This window comes from Salmo salar, chromosome 10 (genome assembly GCF_965601325.2).
Source record: "Salmo salar chromosome 10, fSalSal1, whole genome shotgun sequence".
NCBI lineage: Eukaryota > Metazoa > Chordata > Actinopteri > Salmoniformes > Salmonidae > Salmo > Salmo salar.
In genome coordinates, this window is record NC_138300.1 from 105,630,294 (window position 1) to 105,651,082 (window position 20,789).

A 20,789-nucleotide genomic window follows, 5' to 3' on the forward strand; every position below is an offset into this window, starting at 1 on the left:
CTTCTGGATGATAGCGGGGTAAACAGGCAGTGGATCGGGTGGTTGATGTCCTTGATGATCTTTTTGGCCTTCCTGTGACATCAGGTGCTGTAGGTGTCCTGGAGGGCAGGCAGTGTGCCCCCGGTAATGCATTGTGCAGACCTCACTACCCTCTGGAGAGCCCTCGGTTGCGGGAAGTGCAGTTGCTGTACCAGGCGGTGATACAGCCCGACAGGATACTCTCAATTGTGCATCTGTAAAAGTTTGTGAGGGTCTTAAGGGCCAAGCCAAATTTATTCAGCCTCCTGAGATTAAAGAGGCGCTGTTGCGCCTTCTTCACAACACTGTCTGTGTGGGTGGACCATTTCAGATCGTCAGTGATGTGTACACAGAGGAACTTGAAGCTTTTCACCTTCTCCACTGCGGTCCTAGATCAGCACTGGATATTTAGCTGTGTACAAAATACATATAGACAGAATCTATACTGACATGCATACATGTAGCGGCTCTAACACTGTATATGTGCAGTATGGACAAATTGAGCCCCTGTGGCTCAATGTACTGTTTATGTCATTATAGCTCCTTGAATTGATAGCTTGTTAATTGAATTGAATTTGAACATTGATTGTTGACTATTCAGCAAAGTTGTAGCGTTGATCAGCACTTTTCTCTGTCTTTCCATCACATTCTCCCTTAAACTCAGTCTCTCACTCTATTCACTGAAATGCAGTATCTTCACTACATTAAAGCTGTTGGACCTATTCTGAGAAGTATGACACTAATATTTATAATGTTCTGAAGGAAATTACAATGGCCTAATTTTGTCCTCAATTTGAATTTATTCTGAATGTTCCATATAAACATCTTACACATCAAAAAATGACTGCCCGGCCTCCCGAGTGGCTCAGTGGTCTAAGGCACTGCATCACAGTGCTAGCTGTGCCACTAGAGATTCTGGGTTCGAGTCCAGGCTCTGTCTCAGCCGGTCACGACCGGGAGACCCATGGGATGGTGCACAATTGGCCCAGCGTCATCCGGGTTAGGGGAGGGTTTGGCCGGCAGGGATGTCCTTGTCCCATCGCGCACTAACGACTCCTGTGACGGGCCGGGCGCAGTGCACGCTGACACAGTCGCCAGGTGTACGGTGTTTCCTCCGACACATTAGTGTGGCTGGCTTCCGGGTTAAGTGGGCATTGTGTTAAGAAGCAGTATGGCTTGGCAGGGTTGTGTTTCGGAGGACGCACGGCTCTCGACCTTCGCCTCTCCCGAGTCTGTATGGGAGTTGCAGCGATAAGACAAGACTGTAACTACCAATTGGATACCATGAAGTTGGGGAATAAAGGGGTTAAAAAACAAAACAATGACTGACAATGTTATTTTCTGATTAATGATTCTATCCCGTCCCCCAACAACCCTCGTGACCTTACCACCACCACTGAACATCTCCTTATGGCTTTAAGTTTTGATCTCGTCATTCCTTTAGGCCACCAACCTGGCTCCCTCCACCACCAGTACCACCCTTTCCCTTGGCAACCCCGATGTCTCCATATTAAACTACCGATCTGCACTCTACCAGCCCTCAGCGGCCTCCATGGCTGCCGTGGCACAGAGGAGCATGCCCCTGCATCCTGTGGCCCCTCAGCTCTGTGCTGCCCGGCCTGACCCCTTCCAGCAGGCCCTCATCGTCTGCCCACCTGGCTTCCAAGGTAAGAGGCTTTAGACTAACACAGTGTATGCTGTGTAACAAGGCCACAGATCTAGGATCAGATTACTCTATCCCTTAACCATTGGGGGTGAACAAATATCTGATCCTGTATCAGTGGTAAGGCGTCTGTAATGAGTGATTATTTCATGCCATCTTGGAACAGATTTACTTTGAAAAAATATCAGAAAGATAACAGATTGCAACGGGATCACCTGTATACATAAATGCTAAATTAATTCATTAAAAAGAGCACCTATAGGCCTTTCTATAGTCAGGTCTAAGGCTCAGTCAGTTTCAGTAGAGTAGATCAGCACTGGCTGGCACCAGCGAGTTCAGTTTTCTCCTGATGAGAGAAGCGCTTATGAAGCTGTGAGCTGGAACTGCACTACAATGACTGTAAGCCTTCCACTGACCCCCCTTCCACTGACTGTGTTTGAGATATCAAACAACTAGTTTAAAATGTTTTTTTTCTATAACAATTGTGCCGTCATTGTTTCTCTTTTTTTGTGTGGCGCATAGTGTTGTTGTTGTTGACCTCCTCTGTGTTATTGTTGTTGACCTCCTCTGTGTTATTGTTGTTGACCTCCTCTGTGTTGTTGTTGTTGACCTCTGTGTTGTGTGTGTTCTCAGGTATGCAGGCCTCCCCGTCCAAACACACGGGCTACTCTGTGCGGATGGATAACGCCGTTCCCATAGTGACGCAGGCCCCCGGCACCCAGCCCCTGCAGATTCAGCCAGGCCTGTTGACACAGGTAGGAAGTAGTGACTCAGTCCGTCGTCATGGAGATAGGGGGCCCACATATAGTCTTTTATTTGCATCTCCTGAACTCATAATGATATCTCATCTTTGTTTTGCTGGATCACAATACACAGAACCTATTGTATTTACTGGGAGACATTCATACCTAAACACACATATGGCTATGACTAACAGGGTATTTTGTATGATTTGGTCATGGAAGCTACTTTGGAAAAGGTCGGACCTCTGTATCTTTTCTATAACAGGCTAGCCTTTGATCAAGGCAGGGAGTCAATCAGGGTGTTCTTGTGATCCTTCTGCCCCTGCAGGCACTTGTTTTGACTGAGTGAGTTAAACCATGGTTCCATTGTCCTTCTCCCTCCTTGAAAAAACATAGCCATGCATTATTCCTCCAGTATAGTTGAGCATTAAAGTAGAGTTGTAGAGTAGTAGGACACCTCTCCCTCTGGTTTCTAGAAATGTCCATAAGAGCTTTAATATCCCTGTAAAGTCCCAGGTGTCAGAAGGCTTCCCTTATCTATAGTTAATCATGCAGTAGGCAGCTAGCGAGGCTCTCTGAACTGTGTGGAAGACTAATCTGTCAGATACCAAATGGTGATTAGCTTCAGGGCTGCTTCCAAGTCAGGCGCTCTGAAATTATAGGCCTCAGAGGAGAGGGACAGATTTGGAAAGGCTTGGAGGGGTTTGAGGGGTTTGCTCGGCTACAAGGTTACCCTGTGCCTTGTAGCATGCACTGTATAGCATAAATGCAGTACTTCAGGAAAAACTGTCTCAACAGAAGAATTCACAAAATAGTTCACAGTATATTAATTATGATACAGTGCAAAGCCCCAAGTAAAGGTATGATGGTGGAACAAGCCAATATAATGAAAATGTTACAGTTCATGAACCAAAGAGTATATTGTGCAAGTATCATCCTATTACTGTGTCATGGTCTACTGACATACTGTATCCTGGCAGATTTGATTCATTAAAGAAAATCCTCTGTCACGCTGCACACATATTAAACACAGGGATGATGTAGTCGAGCATGTGGTTTATCCAGAGCAGCAGTACACCCAATAAATGGATGTAGAGGATCTGAATCCTTCATTCCCTCTGCTTGGGTGTTTGGGGCTTTAGCCTCCAGGCCTCTCTGCAGCCGCAGCCCACCCTCGACCTAGGCGTCTGTAGAGCAGAGGTGGGGCTGGGTGGGGCTGGGTGTGGAGGAGGGCCCCAGTAAGCCAGTCCCGCCAGCCAGGCAGCAAGGCAAGACCTTTATCTGGAGCAGGAATGCAGAACATTTGGAAACAATTGGGGAGTGAGAGCCAGGGCTTTCAGAGCCCCGAGGTGACAAAGGGTTTTCACCCGGGGAGAAGAGGTTGGCGGTGGGGAGCAAGATAGCGCCTCTGATTGCTGGGGCAATGGGTCCTGAGAAGAAAAGAAAAAGGGCTGCTAACCTGTTTACCATTTCAGAGCAGACAGGCCGATTACACAACACAGACGTCCGGCGACAGAGGAATGCAGAGTGCCAGGATGGAGCAGGATGTTTGGAGAGATAGATGGAGGAGAGGAGGAGATGGAAGTATTGGTGGCTCTTAATGGTTTTGGCGTGTTGATAAAAAGACCTGAGATGTGAATATAACCATGGGAGATGTAAAGGGAGTCTGTAAGTGGCTTAGGTTGTCTTCTATTGGCCAGTTTGCATGCCTTTCTATTGGCTGTGCCTGTGTCCTTTATCAATCCACATCCCGGTCTTGTTTTGTTGACCTAAAGATGCCTCCCTCCCTCTTCACACATTGACTGTTTTTATTTTAAGTTAATTCTCTCTCCCAACGTACCTCAGACAAAACAATTCCACTCCCACATGCTAGCGGTCATACACTGTTAAACCCTACAAGCGTTTTATATCAGTAGAGTATAACAGGCACATTGTAAAACATTGTGATATGTAGGCTTTGCACTCTGTATGAGCCCAGCGCAGATGTAGGCCTAAGATGGAGTGCTTTGTCTTCTGTGTGTGCTGTGCTATGTACTGCAATATACTGACGCTGCCGAAGTAAATAGAATATGCAAACACTATTTAAAGGAAAAATTAATTGTACCCCACATTAAAGTGCTAATCAATAGAGCTGCATTAAACTATTAGGGCTGCAAACACACACACACACACACACACACACACACACCACACACACACACACACACACACACACACACACACACACACACACACACACACACACACACACACACACACACACACACACACACATGTTCATGTGCACACATACACACACACACACACACACACACACACACACACACACACACACACACACAGACCCATCTCTGACTCGGGGCATATTATGTCTGCCAACTCCCTGCATTCTGCACCAGCAATACAAAGCAGCTCCTTTCACAGCAGCCCTGAATGGGCCTCGATGTAAATTTAATTAAAATCGGAGCTGATTTGGATAATGCCAAACACATCAGCACAGGGACCAGGAGGGGAGAGGCAACATATCTTTACTGCACATCCAAAGTCTTCCCAGTGAACTGGGAACATTCCCAGAACATTAGCTAAGATTCCCACTAAGTTCTAGTTAGAGTTTTATCTAACATTAGGATGATAACATCCCAAAAACACTCCAAGAAAATTCCACAATGTTCCCACAACCTAAAGAAACATTTTGGGAACCTTAAAAAAAGACAAAATGGGTTCTGGGAACATTCTTGTAACAATGTTTTTTTGCAACCTAAAAGAAACATTGTAGAATTATCCGCACATATCTTTGGTGATTCCCCCACAATGTTCCCACCAGACTGTTCCCACAACCTAATGAAACATTCTGGGAACATTTAAAGAACAGATTAAATGTGTTCTAGGAATATTCTTGCATCATCAGGCGAATGTTTTATACAAACATTCACGACTGGATAGTTTTTGTATTATGAGAACATTTGCCTCGATCTCACAAATGTTCTGGAAACATTCACAGAACCAATATTGGTTTGCTGGGTTATCTGCGCTCTGTTGATGTGTGCTGCTGACAAGGCCAGATCGTTCAGCTGGCTTTGTTTAACTAGCCTATTGTAACACTGGCCAGTTGTTCTGCTTGTACCTGCAATTCATTGGCTGTTTTGTGTTTTTACAAGGATTTCTTAACTTTTGTTACACTTTCAATTATTTCCCCTTGTTCCCCCATGCCTTCATCTCTGGAATTAAAACAATGAGAGATACAAAAACAACACCTTTTTATTTAGGTAGCATTCTTTGTCTACATTAAAGTATACTTTGCATAATTGACATGCAAGGTTCTTAGGTGACAGCTGATCCCATAGAGATACAATAGAAATACAATACAATATAAATAGTGTTGTATTTAATTCTGTGACTGACCTCTTCTCCCCGTTTGCTCTTTTTCTCTCCCCTCAGCAGGCCTGGCCCAATGGCACCCAGCAGATCCTCCTCCCCCCTGCCTGGCAGCAGCTCACCCACACCTCAGTCCAGCACGCCACCGTCATCCCTGACTCCATGACGGCCTCCCAGCCCCTGGCTAACTGGAGGTAAGGAACATGCTCTCCTCCTTATGTAACCAGAGTCTTATAAGCACTACCATAACAAATCAAATCCTATAGGACCAGAGTAGACATTAAAGATTAGACTTGGTCAAACGTACCAACGTTGTACAGTATAAGCCTGGAATATCTAGCTATATGTGAAGCCAAATGGCAAAGGTGCATCCGTTTCATTGTAGCCTGCAAACCAATTTGATATGCTCCGTTTCACCATGATTAACAGAGTGTATTACTTAACATTCCAGGCTAGTTTCATTGTCCAATTGTGTATAAAGGCCTGGATAACATGGGGAGGTTTGGATGTTTACAAAGTTAAGAGAGGATCAGCACAGCAGTGTCCTGATTGACAGAAGAGCATTGCCTTGTGACAGGCACTCAGAGGGCTGCCATGAATCACAGTCTAGAAGTGAACAGCGGGGTTTTTATAAGAGCACATTTACTTTAGAGGGATGAGATGTATGTAAGGACATCATCCCAGGCACGGCGTGTCACAATGATGATATGTTAGATGGATGGGGCCTGTAGGAAGGTAAGCTGGATGCAGGTATATGAGTGTGTGTGTGTGTCTGCATGCAGGTTAATTTAGTAGTGTCCGTCAAAGGACAGGGTGGTCTCTCTCTCTCTCTCTCTCTCTCCCTCTCTCTCTCTCTCTCTCTCTCTCTCGTCCCCACAAAGATGATTGGGAAAGTGTCGCACTTCCTCTGCAGAACTATCCCTCTACAGCTGCTGGTGTCAGCTGCCCTCGCTCCCGCTCTCTTTATTCCCCTCGCTCTCATTTTGCTCCCCTATGTCTCACGCGGTGACTGCTGCCACCCACCCAACTCTAGTCCCATATGTGAAGCAGTATGTACTCATGTGCAGTTATAGATATGTAGTTAGACATGAAAATGGGGCAAGGTCACAATGACGGTGTTTCTCCAGATATAATAATATAAAATACAGGTTCAGTGTAGTGATGGGGCATTCTGTTGTGTTCCAGGAATTCTCACCCACACGGCGGCCATTACAATCCCATCATGCAACAGCCGGCACTGCTGGCTGGCCACGTCACCCTCCCATCCAACCACAACCAGCCTCTCAATGTGGGCGTGGCCCATGTGATGAGGCAACCGTCAAACAATAACAACAACTCCTCTTCCAAAAAGAACAAGCAGCATCAGATGACTACCAGGTAAGCACAACTAGGACCTCCTACACAACTAGGACCTCCTACACAACTAGGACCTCCTACACAACTAGGACCTCCTACACAACTAGAACCTCCTAAACAACTAGGACCTCCTAAACAACTAAGACCTCCTACACAACTAGGACCTCCTACACAACTAGGACCTCCTACACAACTAGGACCTCCTACACAACTAGGACCTCCTACACAACTAAGACCTCCTACACATCTAGGACCTCCTACACAACTAGGACCTCCTACACAACCAGGACCTACTACACAACTAGGACCTCCTATACAACTAGGACCTCCTAAACAACTAGGACCTCCTAAACAACTAGGACCTCCTACACAACTAGGACCTCCTACACAACCAGGACCTCCTAAACAACTAGGACTTCCTAAACAACTAGGATCCCACACACAACTAGGACCTCCTAAACAACTAGGACCTGCTATACAACTAGGACCTCATAAACAACTAGGACCTCCTAAACAACTAGGACCTCCTAAACAACCAAGACCTCCTACACAACTAGGACCTCCTAAACAACTAGGATCTCGCACACAACTAGGACCTCCTAAACAACTAGGACCTCCTACACAACTAGGACCTCCTAAACAACTAGGACCTCCTACACAACTAGGTTGTAGTAGTAGGTGTCACCTAGTATTAGGTTGTAGTAGTAGGTGCCACCTAGTATTAGGTTGTAGTGGTAGGTGCCACCTAGTATTAGGTTGTAGTAGTAGGTGCCACCTAGTATTAGGTTGTAGTGGTAGGTGCCACCTAGTATTAGGTTGTAGTGGTAGGTGCCACCTAGTATTAGGTTGTAGTGGTAGGTGCCACCTAGTATTAGGTTGTAGTGGTAGGTGCCACCTAGTATTATGTTGTAGTGGTAGGTGCCACCTAGTATTAGGTTGTAGTGGTAGGTGCCACCTAGTATTAGGTTGTAGTGGTAGGTGCCACCTAGTATTAGGTTGTAGTGGTAGGTGCCACTTAGTATTAGGTTGTAGTGGTAGGTGCCACCTAGTATTAGGTTGTAGTGGTAGGTGCCACCTAGTATTAGGTTGTAGTGGTAGGTGCCACCTAGTATTAGGTTGTAGTGGTAGGTGCCACTTAGTATTAGGTTGTAGTGGTAGGTGCCACCTAGTATTAGGTTGTAGTGGTAGGTGCCACCTAGTATTAGGTTGTAGTGGTAGGTGCCACCTAGTATTAGGTTGTAGTGGTAGGTGCCACCTAGTATTAGGTTGTAGTGGTAGGTGCCACCTAGTATTAGGTTGTAGTGGTAGGTGCCACCTAGTATTAGGTTGTAGTGGTAGGTGCCACTTAGTATTAGGTTGTAGTGGTAGGTGCCACCTAGTATTAGGTTGTAGTGGTAGGTGCCACCTAGTATTAGGTTGTAGTGGTAGGTGCCACCTAGTATTAGGTTGTAGTGGTAGGTGCCACCTAGTATTAGGTTGTAGTGGTAGGTGCCACCTAGTATTAGGTTGTAGTGGTAGGTGCCACCTCATCCCCCTCTCATCTCTCTCCCGTCAGGAACGTGTCTGCGTACGAGGTGTCCTCCTCCCAGGCGGTACAATCACCACAGCGCTCCAAGCGGCTGAAGGAGAACACCCCTCCACGTTGTGCTGTGCTTCAGAACAACGGCCCTTCCTCCGGCTCCAGCTGCGGACCCCCCCTGGGCTGTGGAGGGTGGGGACGGGGCGAGGCAGAGCAGGCCTCCAGCACCACAAGGGACCACCATCAGCACCACAACGGGCAGCGTCAGACCATCATCATCCCTGATACGCCCAGCCCTGCCGTCAGCATCATCACCATCAGCAGTGACACGGACGAGGAGGATGATCACAAGAATAGCAACACCAACCATACTAGGTACAGGTCAGCCATTTTGGGCCAGACATGACACGCAGGCAGGGATCTGGGTGCCAGGGTTAAATACATGACAGGAGGCCATGTTTAGTGCATGTTTAGTTTCATTACTGAAAGAGCTGGGTTTCGTTTATAATAGGAGTGGACATGATTGGCATAAGGGCATTTTTTTGTGGCTTGATCTGAATTCACTATTTATTATGGAATCAACACCAACATTGATCAGAAGGTTAGTAGGCTGACCATTACTATATCTTCTTAGGGCTAGGGGTCCTGCCCGCTAACTTCTGGTGAAACTGGAGGGCGTGCAATTCAAATAAATAATCATAAATATTATGGATCTTAAACATTTATGTACATATAAGTGTCTTATATCGGCTGAAAGCTTAAATTCTTGTTAATCTAACTGCACTGTCCAATTTACAGTAGCTATTATACACCAACATTGGTCAGAAGGTTAGTAGGCTGACCAATACTATATGTACCATTACTAAAAAGTGATCCTCCTCCTTGCAGCTCATTCAAGCAGAGGAAGAACGTCATCAGCTGTGTCACAGTACACGACTCCCCCGACTCTGACTCATCCAGTAACAACAGTCCCTATGCAGTAGAGTCCAGGCAGCCCAACAACAATGGCTACCATGACTCCAAGACCACCCTGCTGGACAACTACAGCAACAGAAACAACCTTCGCTCCATCATCATCCCCCCTCTGAAGAGCCAGTCCAGCGAGGTGCTGAGCGAGTGTGAGCGCCTGATGCCAGGTACCTACACAGATATCTACACAGGTACCTACACAGATATCTACACAGGGAGCTACAGAGACCACACAGACAGGGAGGGATGGTTGATAGTCTTTCTTCTAGAGTATAGGAAATACTATTATTGTTTTTTGAAAATTTTTTTTACAAATGTATCCATTATTATTGTTGTTGGTACTACAAATGAACCTTCGCTAAGCCCTGCCCCATTGGTTACTGTTGCTACCTCGGTTCCACATGTTTTTTTTCTTTGTGTTTATACTGTACTCATATGTTATTTTCTTGACCTGGATTGACCTTTTGACCTTGTTCCCTTTACTCTGCAGATGCAATGAATCATCAGAATTCGGCGTACAAGTTCAAAACCTCCAATGGCGCGGGCATGGTGTCTGGCAACAACCACCTGTCGGGGGGCGTGGCTTACCGACAGCAGCGCTCGGGGCCAAACCCCTTCCAGCAGCAGCAGCCTCTCAATCTCAGCCAGGTATGGAGAGAGAGCCAAGTAAGGACCCATCTAAATTATTTATATCATTATCAATCAATCAATCACATGTATTTATAAAGCCCTTTTTACATCAGCAGATGTCACAAAGTGCTGTACAGACACCCAGCCTAAAACCACAAACCGCAAGCAATACAGATGTAGAAGCACAGTAGCTAGGAAAAACTCCCTAGAAAGGCAGGAACCTAGGAAGAAACCTAGAGAGGAACCAGGCTCTGAGGGGTGGCCAGTCCTCTTCTGGCTGTGCCATGTGGAGATTATAAGAGTAAATGGCCATTAAGGTCAGATTGTTCTTCAAGATGTTCAAAGGTTCATACATGACCAGCAGGGCCAAATAATAATCGCAGTGTTTGTTGAGAGTGCAACAGGTCAGTACCTCAGGAGTAAATGTCAGTTGGCTTTCCATAGCCGAGCATTCAGAGATCGAGACATTAAGTGCAGTAGAGAGAGAGAGAGTCAAAAACAGCAGGTCCGGGACAAGGTAGCACGTCTGTTGAACACGTCAGGGTTCCATAGCCACAGGCAGAACAGTTGAAACGGGAGCAGCGGAATGACTAGGTGGACTGGGGACAGCCAGGAGTAATCAGGCCAGGTAGTCCTGAGGCATTGTCCTAGGGATCAGGTCCTCCAGCATGGGAGGGAGAGAGGGAGAGAAAGAGAATTAGAGGGAGCATACTTAAATTCACACAGGACACCAAATAAGACAGGAGAATTACACCAGATATAACAGACTGACCCTAGCCCCCCAACACATAGACTATTGCAGCATAGATTAACCATGTGGAAAGTGAGATTGTCATTTGGATTGCACTGACTCCATCCTCGTATCTCTTCTCGCTCCTATCCAGGCCCAGCATCACATGGTAACTGAGCGGAATGGAGGCCACCGGCGCCAGCAGGCTTACATCACCCCAACCATCGCAGCCCAGGCCCCCTACTCCTTCCAGCACCACAACAGCCCCTCTCACACTGCCAACGTCCACACCCACCTGTCTGCCACCCACCTGGCTGCCACCCACCTGCCCGGCCAGCCCCACCTCTACACCTACACTGCCACGCCCGCAGCCCTGGGCTCCACAGGCACTGTGGCCCACCTGGTGGCAACCCCGGGCTCTGCCCGACACACGGTCCAGCACACCACATACCACACACCGGGCATTGTTCACCAGGTACCCGTCAGCATGGGGCACCATGTGCTGCCCTCACCCACCCTGCACCACAGCCAGTACCAGGCTCAGTTTGCTCACCAGACGTACATCAGCGCCTCGCCTGCCTCCACTGTCTACACTGGATACCCACTGAGCCCCACCAAGGTGAACCAGTACCCTTACCTCTAGAGCCAAGCCAACACACTGGAGACCCAGACCCCCAGATCCAGACCCCAGCAATGCTGCTGCTGCTGCTCACTCCATGTCCTTCCTCCCTATCCCCACTCCACAGACAGAGAGATAGAGAGAGAGACATGCAATCTTTATAAAACTGTCACGTTTACTTGAAGACATAATGACAGAGAGGAAAAAGGTAAATAAATAGACAGAGAAAGGAGAGGTGGAATTTCTATTATTACTTTTCTTTTCCCCCAAAATTCTCCAAAAGGGCCAGTTTTGCTTTGTTTTCTCTCTTGGTTTTATTTCTACTTTCAATCAGAGTAATTTCTCATTATTTTATAGCAAGGTCTTCATAATGGGCCTTTGGGAGAGGTGGAGGCTTTTTGTTCTCCTAAAACAGCTTTTTGTTTGTTTTTGTTTTCCCGTCTTGAATTGGAAAGGGACTGTTTTAACAAGGGGTCCCTCTCTGGATGTTGGAATTCCCATCAGAAGAATTCCCGTGAGGATTCCCGTGAGGATTTGGGAATGAAGGTGAAATACGGAAACCTGCTGCTCTTCAAAGAATACAAAAAATAATGATGGCCTTGAACTGTCTTAAACATTTTCAAATCATTCAATGTGTGGGGGAGAGAGAACGAAGCATCCCTCCACATCCCACACCCCTCCTTCTCCAACAGACAACTGGAGTCAGGAGTCTTCTGGAAATATAATCAACAAAAGACAAAAAAAAATAGGTATTTTCCCTTTGTTTTTTAGTTCTCACCTTTTTGAGGAGGCTTATGTTTTAGCTATAGCAGTCGTAGCTGGGCCCTGTTTTTAGAATGTAGCAGTATGCACCCAGATAATTTTATGAATAACTTTTTCTGATACCAATAGAATTTATTTGTTCCTCTTTTTTCATTGTGATTGCACAAAGTGGTTATAATAACATAGGCATGTACAACGTGATTGTCTGTGTGTGCGTGTGCTACTGTCAGCCATGTGTGTGTAGTCCACCTCTTGCACCTTTGTGCTATAATACTTGGAATCCTCCGCAGTCTTAGGTTTGACCATTGTTCCCTCGTAGTGCCTTACAGATATAACGACACAGTTTACTTCGCTGGAACCTTGAGAACCAACAGACTAGCTGGAACTGGTTCCTTTCTTTGACGTCTTATTGTCGGGGCAGATTTGATTTCTCTTCCAGGTGTAGGCTTAGCCCCTAGCTCTGTGTCCTATCCTTATCACAGTATACTACAGCCATAAGAGGTTAGAGTTCATATTTAACTGACCTTTGGCTTTTTTGTAAAGTGTACATGAGTTTAACTTGCCTGGGGTACTGAACCAAAGTTGTTAGATCCATCCTCTTTACAGTGTGTGCTGGATATACATTTTCATTTGTGTACAGTATAACTGTAAGTCATCGTGGCGCACATACATACAATGGCTTTAGTTTGAGATGTGTTACTTTGTTTTTTATATCACACAAGGGAATCAGTGCCCAGGAATAATATAACAGAGAAGTATCAGCACAAGGATCCAATTAGGAGTAATGGAAAAAGCAAAAATACAAGAAAGTGACTGTCAAAAACATTTATGTGATGAGTTCATTTGACACATCAATAGTCCAGAGTTCGAGAAAAAATAGGAATCAGAGGTTAAAAGCTAAGCCAGTAGAAAGGCATGATGGAAAGTGGTGGTTGCTATGGCGGCAATCCTCAGAAGGCCACCAAGAGAGAGCCTGGTTGTTTGCAGTAGGGAAGCAGAGTATTGAGGACTGTTGAGAGGGGTTGCTGGGTAGGAGTAAGACCTGGGTTCAAATACTATTTGAAATCTTTTAAATAATTCTAACGTTTGCTTTAGAGTAGGGAAGTAGGGAAGCAGTAGGGAAGCAGAGTATTGAGGACTGTTGAGAGGGGTTGCTGGGTAGGAGTAAGACCTGGGTTCAAATACTATTTGAAATCTTTTAAATAATTCTAACGTTTGCTTTAGAGTGCCTGCAGTACCAGATTGGCGGCGTTTGCAGTTTTTCAGCTATTGCATTGCTGCAGGCAAACTCAATCACGCCCAGCTAAAGTATTTGAAATGATTTTAAATAGTATTTAAACCCAGGTCTGGCGTGAGTGAGTGAGTGAGTGAGTGAGTGAGTGAGTGAGTGAGTGAGTGAGTGAGTGAGTGAGTGAGTGAGTGAGTGAGTGAGTGAGTGAGTGAGTGAGTGAGTGAGTGAGTGAGTGAGTGAGTGAGTGAGTGAGTGAGTGAGTGAGTGACTAGTAGAAAGCATTTGGTTGGTCTGGGTAGGAACTGAGGATGGCAAAGTGGTAGGGTGGCATTCCTCATGTAAATGGGACTAAAAGAATAGCATGTCGGCATGGAGCAGGTTGGTAGTAACAGTGACGGTGGGCAGGAGTTACAGGAGCACTGTATGAATGCACACCTAACTCTGATACAAGTTGTTGTGGTTTTGTAAAGATAAACAGAAGTTATTTAGTCATTTCTGCCCTGAGGGTTGTGTAGCACCTCTCCGCATAGAGAGAGACGTGAACGGAACAGAAATGCTTCTGCGTACACCTGGAAGGGCTTACTATGAAATGGGCTTCATTTGTTGACACTGTATCCATTTTGTCTTCAGAATCATGTGTTCACAGATAGCATACCACCAGAAAGGGATACCTGATAGTAAGAGAACTGATTGGGCTATTGCTTCTATGTGTGCTGCTTAATTTAATATCAGTTGTATTTTTCGTAGCCAATGATAAATGATTACTATGTTTGTTGTAGTGTCCTCATGAAGTAGGCACATCAGAAATACTGTTTTAGTGAGAGCCTTCCCCTTATCCCTTCATGTCATGCCATAGTACTTGCATTTTAAGTGATTCTTTTATTTCTACGTTATTATTGAACTTTTTAAATGGCTGTAGGTACAGTATAAACTGTATTGTGTTATTTTACAGATTGTTGCAATAATTCTCGTGGATGTTTTTATCAGTGATTTGTTAGTAGGCTCATTTCTATGTTGATTTGTAACTGGGAGTTGCTGTACAGTGATGTTATGTATTCATAAGGAGGGGTGTATACCTGTGTAAAGTGTTCAGGCACCGTTGACAATAATAAAGTCATAAAGTTGACAATAATCCATTTGGGCCCTTATGGGTAGGTAGCTTAGACTTGAGTGTATCAGACCAAGGTTTGCTTCCTAAACTAAACCTAAAACAACAACATTTTGGTACTTCACCAATAGGCCACCACACTCCCTCCAACTGGCTCCACCATGCAAGCCTTGGGTTCCAGACAGTCAAAGATGTGATGCGTAGCATGTAGAGGTTGCTGGTTACATCATTTCCTTTCTGTTCTGTGGTGTATCTTTGTTGGTACTTTTTTGTTGATTTCCATGAGGCCTGTGGGCCTAAGAACACAGATAAGGGAGATGCTTTTCCACATGAGTGGTTGGCCCCTCCATAAAGAGGCAGACGACTGAAACATTCCACCATAGGGAGAATCTGGCATCCATACTGCACACCCTACAGTCTCCATATCTCTCTGATCTGATGACTTGTCATTTTGGGACTTTTCTTTCTTCCCACCAAAGAAATTCAACATGTTGATGATGTACTGTACAAACACAAATAATCCCCATGTGGTCTGGCAATAACTTCTGGTCTAAACAATTGCCTTTACAGCACGTTGAGTGTGCTTTGAGGGCTATTGATGGGTTTTAAGCTAATGTTAGTGTGTGAGGTGTACAGATAGTACAGATTGTACAGTAGAACGCCAGTATGGGCACAACATACACACACATATATGAATGATTCAAGTTGCTATTATATCTTAAGCTATTTGACTGCCAGTTGCAGTCCACCATTCTCAAACATCTATGATTTGAAAAAAATATGTTTTAGATCTGTCACTCGTTACCCTCTAAATGTTCCATTACCTCCTGATGTTCGTTACCCCCTAAATGTTCCATTACCTCCTACTGTTTGTTACCCCTAAATGTTCCATTACCTCCTAATGTTCGTTACCCCTAAATGTTCCATTACCTTCTAATGTTCGTTACCCCCTAAATGTTCCATTACCTCCTACTGTTCGTTACCCCCTAAATGTTCCATTACCTCCTACTGTTCGTTACCCCCTAAATGTTCCATTACCTCCTAATGTTCGTTACCCCCTAAATGTTCCATTACCTCCTAATGTTCGTTACCCCCTAAATGTTCCATTACCTCCTACTGTTCGTTACCCCCTAAATGTTCCATTACCTCCTAATGTTCGTTACCCCCTAAATGTTCCATTACCTCCTAATGTTCGTTACCCCCTAAATGTTCCATTACCTCCTACTGTTCGTTACCCCCTAAATGTTCCATTACCTCCTACTGTTCGTTACCCCCTAAATGTTCCATTACCTCCTAATGTTCGTTACCCCCTAAATGTTCCATTACCTCCTAATGTTCGTTACCCCCTAAATGTTCCATTACCTCCTACTGTTCGTTACCCCCTAAATGTTCCATTACCTCCTACTGTTCGTTACCCCCTAAATGTTCCAATGTTGAATCTCAAACTTCTCTCTGAATTGTTTTACATGTAAGTGTTTTTTACATTGTTAAAGTTATATTTTAGCTTTATTAATGTTGTAAGCAGATTCATTTGTAAAAAACAAAAACATGTTATAAGTTGGTGCGCCATGGAATGACCTATATAGTGAAAAAAAAAAAAAAAAAAAACTTTAAAATAATGGTCACTAGCACAAAATGAATGTAATATGTGACCTGCTTCATCTGAAATGCTTTAGATATTTCTGCTTGAGTGATCATTCATTTAAGTAAAGATTTGATTTCTACATTGGCGCTTGCAGCGCCAGGGTTGTGGGTTGGATTCCCGGGGCCACGCATACGTAAAAATGTATGCACGTATGACTGTAAGTCGCTTTGGATACAAGTGTCTGCTAAATGGCATATATTATTATTACAAAAATAATTGTTGCCATGCAAGATGCAATAAGTCTGATTCCAGCTAAAACAACTTGACTCAACATAAATTCATAGAAAGTTCCAAATGTTTCTTCCAATATGGGTTTTTCAAATATTATTTATTTGATTTCATTAAAACATTTTCCAGTATAATCTATATTTAGCAATATATGAGAAGCCCTTTTAACCCTACACTCAATTTTGTTTCAATGGACTTGCTATATTTTGAATGAAAAAACATTTTAATGTGTAAAATATTTTAGCGTCATACCACTTTGTTTAACGTGTTATGTGTTTTATGGAAAATATGATTCAGAATGTGAGCATCAACGTAGATCCTTACAATTACCAACATGTGGTATTCTTGTACTAATTAAGTTTGTTTACTTTGAACATCATCTCTCCCCTGCTACAGTAGACATTTCAATGTTAGAATAATGCCTTCCAAATAACTAAACTATACCCTCAGAGCTTTAAGGTGTGGTTTCAATTAAAGAGAGCTGTGTAAAGCGGTCTTTTGGTGAAGCCTGGTATTTTTACAACGTTGTTTGTCTTGAAATACTTGCGCTACACAAGAAGTGTTCAGCTTCCAACTTTTCCCAGAGTGTGATTGCGAGTACTCTTTCTGGATCCTTGTATGAAATATTGTGAAACATTCCTGAAGGCATGGCACACATTGCCAGTTAGTCTTCTCAGGTCAAACTCCTCTGAAGTGACTTGAATCATTTTAACAACTTACCAGAATAGAATAATCACACAACCTCCCCCCCCCCCCCCCCCCCCCCCTTCATGAGAGCTTTGCAAAGTACACTCTCCCAAAGAAGCAGGGAGGTTGGAAAAGTACTTGTTTTAGGATTATTTATTTTATATGCATCACTGAAACTCTGTAACCCAGTAATAACACATTTTTAAAGCCCTTCTGTATGAGTATTGATGTGTCTGTGTTTGTATGTTTGTCAAGGGAATCACCCCCTGCGTTAGGTTTTTTCTTTGGGGATTCAGGCCGAAGCGGTCAAGGGTTTGATGCCCCCATTAATGGAATAGGTCAAGTGTTGTCATTTGGCCAGTTTTTTTTTAAACATGTACTTAAGAACCAACATGTAATATTTTCTCCCCTCTTGCTAAAGACATGTTAGAAGTCTCATTTTCCGATTATGCACATATTTTGAAACAATTTGGTTTAGAAAATGTATTGTTTAGCTATTTCTTGCCAGCTCAAACCGCAAATGAGCATTGTAGTAATGTCCTTGAGCAGATGGGTTATTGCCTAATGAATTCCCATTGATAAATCCCAATATAGACCTTGTTTCTTCATAGATGACAGAGGGACAAGGGATGAGATATAACAGTAAACTGCTGTAACTGTCATACTGTACTGTAGTCATTTTGCAGTAATATTGATCCTGATTTTGGTTTTGTACTTGAACAACTGCATTCACAATGAAATGGGTAAAAAAGAAGATATTTTTGTACAAAGTATCAAAACCTAAGAAAGCATCAAACCCTGTCCTTGTTGTGTGTCCATTGCTGTATGGTTTTTCAATGGTGTTGAAATCTCATTGTTGTTCAGGCTATTATGTGCTGCAGTATTTCCTAGTATACTACTTTGTTAATTGTCTCTCCATCATTTACATTTATTGGGGATTTTTTTAAAGAAGTGTGTTTGTTGTCTCCTTAATATCTGTTGATATAGCTTTATATGTACCATATTCCTTAGACTAGTATTATTGAGTATGTTGTGAGAATGGATATTTTACTGGCTTTATAGAATGTTTAAAGAAATATAATAATGAGAATAAGAAGAATGATTAATTGAACTCCTAACAAGTTGAGAACTTGGCTACTAAGCGCTTGTGATACCATTAAGATGTTGTGTGCTTCTCTTAATCATTTTCGTTGTAGAAAAATTGAGTGAATTTAAAATAGGCTTCAAAAAAACGAATGATAGCATTGTACATTTACAGGAGGATTTTAATCGACAACTTGGTCATAGAAGAAAATAGTTATTTTAATGGCCCTCTTTACTAATTGTAGGGTGAAGGGGCTGGCATTGTGGTGAACTATGTTCTAGCTTGTTATTCACTGTTACTTTTGATCATTTCTTCGGTCTCCGAGGTGAATCGAGTTATTCATGAGAATTTGTATGCTCACATATGCATATTGTATATGTGTAGAAATGTAATCACACTTTGTCTTGGATTTACATTAAACTGTTAAGTCACGGCACCAGTCTCCCGTCTCATACAATAGTCATTATTTGTATCTGCTGTGTTTGCGTTGGGGAGGGTTTGTGGTGGTGGTGTGTACACTTTATCAACATGGCAAATTGCTTGATGGTTTTTACAGACATAATGATGCACATGACATTACCTGAAGGACACCTCACTGAAGGAGCTAGTCGATGCATGATGTTTCACTGCAACTCGAGTCAAAAACATTTATTCTAAATGAAGGAATCACCAATTTCTCTCAAGTATTTAATTTGTTGATCTCTATATTTTGCTTTGACTAGTTCATTGAGTGCAATCAACTTTACACAATACACTATAACCCCAGCTTAGAAAAGATATAACTCTAGCTGTAGATTACTTTAGTAACACAGGTACAGTAGCCAGACTAAGCACAGTTCCAAATCCATCCTAGATGTAATTGTTGTACTGACCATTTTATGCCACTAGATGGCGATGATTAACCATATTTTCTTGCTGTGATACTTAAATCAGTTATTTACCCTAATTTTCATAGTTAAATCAGTGTTTACCAGTCTTGTCTCTATTTGATGACATCGTTTATTGTTTATAAATGGCCTGACTATTGCTTTTACTAACACATATTTGAAGTAGGGAAAAAAGGTTATTGTATATGCTTCCAGGAAAATAAAAGTTTAACATTTTCTGTTTAATACAGTTAATCAATTACCATTCAGTCTGCCTGTCTGCCCATGTAATAGCTCAAGGGGTTGGGTGCATCGCACGAACGGTGTTGCCGTGAAACCACAGACGCCGCCAGAGATGGACAACCTAACAACCCTCCTATTTGAAGGACTGCACTGCAGCCAATGATGGTAGGACGTTAGAAAAGAACTGTCTAATCAGGGCTCGGGGAGGAGTTATTGCAATCCTCAGGACGAGTGGCCAGTGCGAGAGCGAAAGATGCCCAAAGAAAACGGAAAGGACAATGATATTAGGTAGCGAACTATTTCAAGTGGTATTTAGCTTGTCCGGTTCATTTGATTGTTTTTGTGGATATGAAAACGTCCAGACAAAGGGAAACAGAACGTGAAGCTCCGTTTTGGTAAGATGATGTGCTCTACTATTGTATGTGATTGGGACAGCAAATGCACAGGATAGATGGGCACAGGATTCCCGTTATCTCTGAACTCCGAGCGCAAGATAGCTAGCAAGTTACCTGTTTTAAAACTTGTCTATGGTTTGTTTGTTGTTGTATGTTGACTCGAGCTTGTTTATGAAAATAACTAAGTATTACCTGTTTTATTTAGTTATAAGATACTATGATATTAATGTTAATTCATATAATTAAACGGGTCGGGAAGGAGGACAAGGAGACAACTCATGACGAGTCAGTCAACCAGGCAGCAGAGCACCCTAGCTAGCTAGTAGTGTCAGGATCATTTTACACATTGAGCCCCTTTAGGTACAGTAGTATGCTCGCTACTAATAGGTAGCTAATGTCATTTTGGTGTATAAATAACTATCTCGCTAGCTAGTAAATAAGAATAACATTCGTATTTACTAGTGTTGCCGCTCAGACACACCCACACACATTTTCACATTTGCTATGTTATGTTATAATTCTGTTTTTAGCACGTGTGGTGAATTCCCCCACACTTAGCTAGTCGCTAATCCCTGATTTGCGCTTGCATCACCTTTGCCTACTGGCATGTCAGAGCAGATAGGTGTCTTCATCATGAGCAGCACGTCTCCCTCAATGCTTACTGATTTGGAGAAAGGCAATGCATGTCCTCATATGAAAGCGTAACCCAGGAGAGAACAAAGGACAGCCAGGGTTGACCTAACTAGGCTGCCGGCATCCAGCCTAGCACACTGTCATGTCAGGGTCCTTATAATGGAGTGGTTTTCAGATAAACAGAAAGCTTTTAGGCTAACGTGTGTTGCCTTTCTGTATTGTGTGTGTTCATCTTTTTTTGACTGCATGTTTTTCCCAAATTGTTTGCTTTAAGTGCTCATATTG

General features: G+C 43.5%; 2 protein-coding genes across 8 annotated transcripts in view; both read left to right on the forward strand.

The window, feature by feature from the left end:
• The window catches only part of LOC106561392 (homeodomain-interacting protein kinase 2), a 143,295-nt gene extending 124,486 nt beyond the window's left edge, over nucleotides 1-18,809 (forward strand). The window contains exons 8-15 of one of the 5 annotated variants that reach the window (XM_014125322.3): nucleotides 1,463-1,685; nucleotides 2,315-2,436; nucleotides 5,863-5,993; nucleotides 6,985-7,176; nucleotides 8,711-9,049; nucleotides 9,563-9,834; nucleotides 10,134-10,309; nucleotides 11,158-18,809. In XM_014125322.3, coding sequence (XP_013980797.1) covers nucleotides 1,463-1,685; nucleotides 2,315-2,436; nucleotides 5,863-5,993; nucleotides 6,985-7,176; nucleotides 8,711-9,049; nucleotides 9,563-9,834; nucleotides 10,134-10,309; nucleotides 11,158-11,646 — 1,944 coding nt within the window. In that variant the 3' untranslated portion in view covers nucleotides 11,647-18,809. The remainder of the gene's footprint in view (nucleotides 1-1,462; nucleotides 1,686-2,314; nucleotides 2,437-5,862; nucleotides 5,994-6,984; nucleotides 7,177-8,710; nucleotides 9,050-9,562; nucleotides 9,835-10,133; nucleotides 10,310-11,157) is intronic. The other 4 variants (XM_082957319.1, XM_082957320.1, XM_014125326.3 and 1 more) reach the window with 4 other exon arrangements.
• Nucleotides 18,810-19,678: 869 nt separating this feature from the next.
• The window catches only part of LOC106561389 (UPF0606 protein KIAA1549), a 90,644-nt gene continuing 89,533 nt past the window's right edge, over nucleotides 19,679-20,789 (forward strand). For all 3 annotated transcript variants that reach the window (XM_014125311.3, XM_014125313.3, XM_014125312.3), the window contains exon 1: nucleotides 19,679-19,871. The gene's annotated coding sequence lies outside the window, so the exon portion shown is untranslated. The remainder of the gene's footprint in view (nucleotides 19,872-20,789) is intronic.